General features: G+C 34.1%; 1 protein-coding gene across 1 annotated transcript; it reads right to left on the bottom strand.

Annotated features, from left to right (window-relative positions):
* Positions 1 to 1,104: 1,104 nt before the first annotated feature.
* Positions 1,105 to 2,043, bottom strand: LOC106833427 (olfactory receptor 4F6-like). Its single transcript, XM_014844617.2, has one exon. It carries the CDS (start codon positions 2,041 to 2,043, stop codon positions 1,105 to 1,107), a length of 939 nt encoding a protein of 312 aa, XP_014700103.1.
* Between the last annotated feature and the right edge of the window lie 2,135 nt (positions 2,044 to 4,178).

Here is a 4,178-nt window from a genome sequence, read left to right as displayed (position 1 = left end):
ATACTTAAAACTAGAAAATATAATCATTTTTATTTTCAAACATGAAAGGGGGACAAACTCCAGAAAACATTCTATTCTGCAAAATTCCAGATTACAAATGAGGAATAGCATAGGAAATATGTAGAGAAATAAATTCCATCTCAATACAAGAATACAATTTCAAGAAGCAATGCTTTCCAAAAGATATTGTGTTGCTTTATGTGGTTGTGAGTTCCCTGAAAGTCTAAAAACAGAGGCTTGATGCTTGAATGTAGAGTGGCGTTCAGTGCTGCAACGGATCCATAGTTGGAAAGATTAAATCTGAGTTCTTTCTCTTTAATTTAGCATATTTCAATCCAGCCTAGTTCTACTCTCTTCGGCTGAATATTACTACCAAATTCATACCATTCTACTGTCAGTACACATTTAAAGGGAGTAGTTAAAAGCAAAATTAAAAAAAGAAGACCTAATTTTACCCTCTTAATGACAACATAGTAAAATGACACTCAAAATACTAATAATTGTCTAGCTATTTATTTGTCCATTTTATTGTTTTCTGCATATGTGAATAGCAGACAATAATTAATCTTATAAAGAAATTAATTTATTTTCAGAAATTATAGTCATGTAACTGAGCACATCTATTAACAAAAGTAACAGAGTAAAGGAAGGAAAAGAAGCAATAGAAGTCCTGAATCAATACAGAAAGCCAGCCTGCGTTGCTCGGGCAAAAATACTCATGACAAAATAATCATTCTCTTTATATGAGAATTTTTCAACCCAGTTACAGACGAAAATATCAAAATACACCAGTGGATCTGCAAATAAGGACTGTGACCTGGAATTCATAAAAAAAAATAATAGTCTATGGACTATGCAAAATGTAGATAACACAACACAAATTGTATATCCTGTATTTTAGAAACTGAAAGCCATGTAAAATAGCCTATAGGTAAAAAATTAAATATATAATCATTATTGGTTATTAACTTGGAATAAACCATCTAAGGTTTGTTGAGCTGCTGAATTAAAGGCAACAAATTATCTCAAGACAGTGCAATGTTTTAAACATTTGTCCATTCAATAGCACTTACACGTGGTACCACTTCTGCTATTATGAGTTATTTAGGAGAGCTTCCTCAAATTCAAGAGTTGAATACTCAGTCTCTTTATTGCCGTCTTCATGTCCTTGTTCCTCAGTGTATAGATGGCAGGATTCAGGATGGGTGTAATCATAAAGTCCAAAATGGCAAGAAACTTATCCACTGACACTGTGGGAAATGGCCACATGTAAACAAAGATGCATGGTCCAAAGAACAAAACCACCACAGTGATATGAGCTGACAGAGTAGAAAGGGCCTTGGATAAACCACCTGAAGATCGTTTCCATACAGTGACCAGGATAAAGACATAGGAGATAATCAATAAGAAAAAGGTGCCCATGGAAATGACCCCACTGTTGGCAGTAACCATGAATTCTATTCTGTAAGTGTCTGTGCAGGCAAGTTTAATAAATTGAGGTAGATCACAGTAAAAGCTATCTATCTCATTAGGACCACAAAAATGCAAATGAACGACAAAAGCTAACTGGGCCACTGAGTGAAGGAGGCCAATAACCCAGGCACCAGATACAAGCAAAATGCACATCCGTGGGTTCATGACAGTCAGGTAGTGGAGGGGTTTACATATGGCAATGTATCGATCCAGGGCCATGGTGATGAGCAGCACCATCTCAGATCCACCCAGGACGTGAAGGACAAATATCTGAATGACACACCCCTGGAAGGATATGGTTTTGTGCCCAGAGTACAAGTCAGAAATCATCTTAGGAACTGTTAAAGTAGAAAGATGCATATCAATAAATGAGAGATTGGCTAAAAGGAAGTACATGGGGGAATGTAAATGAGGATAAAAGGTCACTACAAACACAATTAGAAGGTTTCCCAGAACAATTATTACATAAAATGCTGTAGAGAAGGCAAGGAGGAAATGCTGCACTGGTCTAGAGGCAGAAAATCCCAGGAACACAAATTGAGACACTTCAGAGTAATTTGCTTCATACATTGGCTTTGTCTGTGATCCCTAAAACCAAAAACAAAATAATAACAAAAGAACTTATAAAAAAGAAACAGACAAGATATTTTTATATCCTGTTTTAGAAGAGATATTCACTAACAACCATAAGGTTTTTTGAAAAATTCATGCAAGTTGTGCTTTCAGCTAATATTCTTAATAGGTATAACTAATATTCCTAATGAACATTTCCCATATGCTTGGCACCATGTCAAGTTCTGAGGTAAAACACTGATCCTGACTTGAGGAGGTTACAGGCTAATGGTGTATCTAGACATTAAACACCTTTAAAAACAGATAGAACTCTGATAACTTATCTGAAGGAGAAGAACAGAGTGCTAGGAGAACGGTATGACTCATGATCATGGTGCTTCTTGACATTCTGCCAAATAAGGATTTACTCATGAAGAGTAAGTAGAATAGTCCAGACTTTGGAAACACCATGTGCAAAGACCCTGAGACAGGAAGGTCAGTGGGGCAAAAGGATGAAAAATGCATATCAGCCTGGAGTAATAGTCCAGACAAGATGGAATCTTGGGTCTGTGATAAGAACTTTGCCTTATAGCCTAAGAGCAATAGAAAATTGTCAGTGATTTTATGAAGTGACTTGATTGTCTTTCTACTTTCAGTCACAAAATCTTCGATGTAAAGAATGGAATGAAAGGGCCCAAATAAACTTAGAGTGACCTCTCAGGAGATCACTGAAGAGTCGTATCTCATCAGCATGGACAGGGTGAACTATTCAACCAATGGTGTTGGCACAAGAGACACAACTCGGAGAGAAACAGATGTTTATCTCTCAACATAAACTCAGAGAAGTTTCAAGTAGACATTTAAACATTAATAAGAGAAACAAACAAAAAGAAAGTATAGAAATATTTGAATAAGCCTTAAGATAGAGAATTCATTCGAAGCATATCCCTTATTAACAAGTCAGGGAGGAAGTAATTGGCAGTATCCAAAATATTAAAATAAAAATTGTATCATATTATACATAGGTGAGCATAAAATTATAAATACTATAGTCACTATAAAAATAAAATTAAAAACACATTGTGGAAAATAGGTTTAAAATATCAGACAGATGACATTTTTAATAAAAAATTATTTCTTTCAAATAGATAAAGAAAAAAGTGTGGTATACTGATTTTAAAATGAGCAAAACATGTAAAGACCATTGACAAAAGAAGAAATCTTAATAGTCAATAATCATATGCAAAGTAAAATACACATTAGTAATCCAAGAAATATAAATAAGATGGCCTTGGGGCACTATTTGTACCAACACATTTCAAAGCCTTAAAAAATTGATTGTAGTATTATTTATCATAGATGAGGCTGTGAGGTAATAGACAGTCTCATACAATGATAATACTAGTGAAAATTGATACACCTACTTGAGAATGCACATTTGAAATAAATATCAAAAGTCGAAATTTTCCGCAACTTATGATGTTTCAGGAATATTTACTTAGTGTAATAACAATAGATAAGCTAAAAATTAAGCTAAAAGGGGCACCTATTATATCATTGTTTATAAGAAGAAAAATTAGAAACAATATAAATGACCACAACATAGAATTAAAATATTCATAGTTCTCCCAACTGGTGAAGTCATTATTCCTCACATATAGAAACAAAAATCATTGCTATGGGAATATGTGAACATAGGACATTTGAAAAAAATAGAAATTTATAAGAAAAAATATATAGGAGACCTACTTAAAACTTTCATGCCTAGGAAAAAATAGAAAGATGCTTATCCTTAGTGCCGATCAATAAATTATTCATCTCTGGGCTAATATGTATTTTTCAGTTTGAATCATATAAATTTTTTCTTCGAGTAGGTTCAAAGATGCTCAAATATTAACTTTATAGAGTTCAATCTAAAATATTGATATTTTCATTTCTTACATAATTTTCTAAACTACTTCATCTTTAAACAACCAAACTAAATTATTCATGATTGATTTACACCTGAATTGAATACCATGGGTTCCCCACTTGCATTGCCACCACCAAACTTTCCTCTAGGCCCCACACCACTAGCAACCATTCTCTCATGTCATCACTCCTCCCTGTGGCACTCCGTATCATGCCCAGGCTCTACCTTTGGCACAACCCTG

This window comes from Equus asinus, chromosome 2 (genome assembly GCF_041296235.1).
Source record: "Equus asinus isolate D_3611 breed Donkey chromosome 2, EquAss-T2T_v2, whole genome shotgun sequence".
Classification (NCBI taxonomy): Eukaryota; Metazoa; Chordata; class Mammalia; order Perissodactyla; family Equidae; genus Equus; species Equus asinus.
Note: the sequence above shows the minus strand (reverse complement) of the source record. Positions and strands in the feature narration are given on the sequence as shown.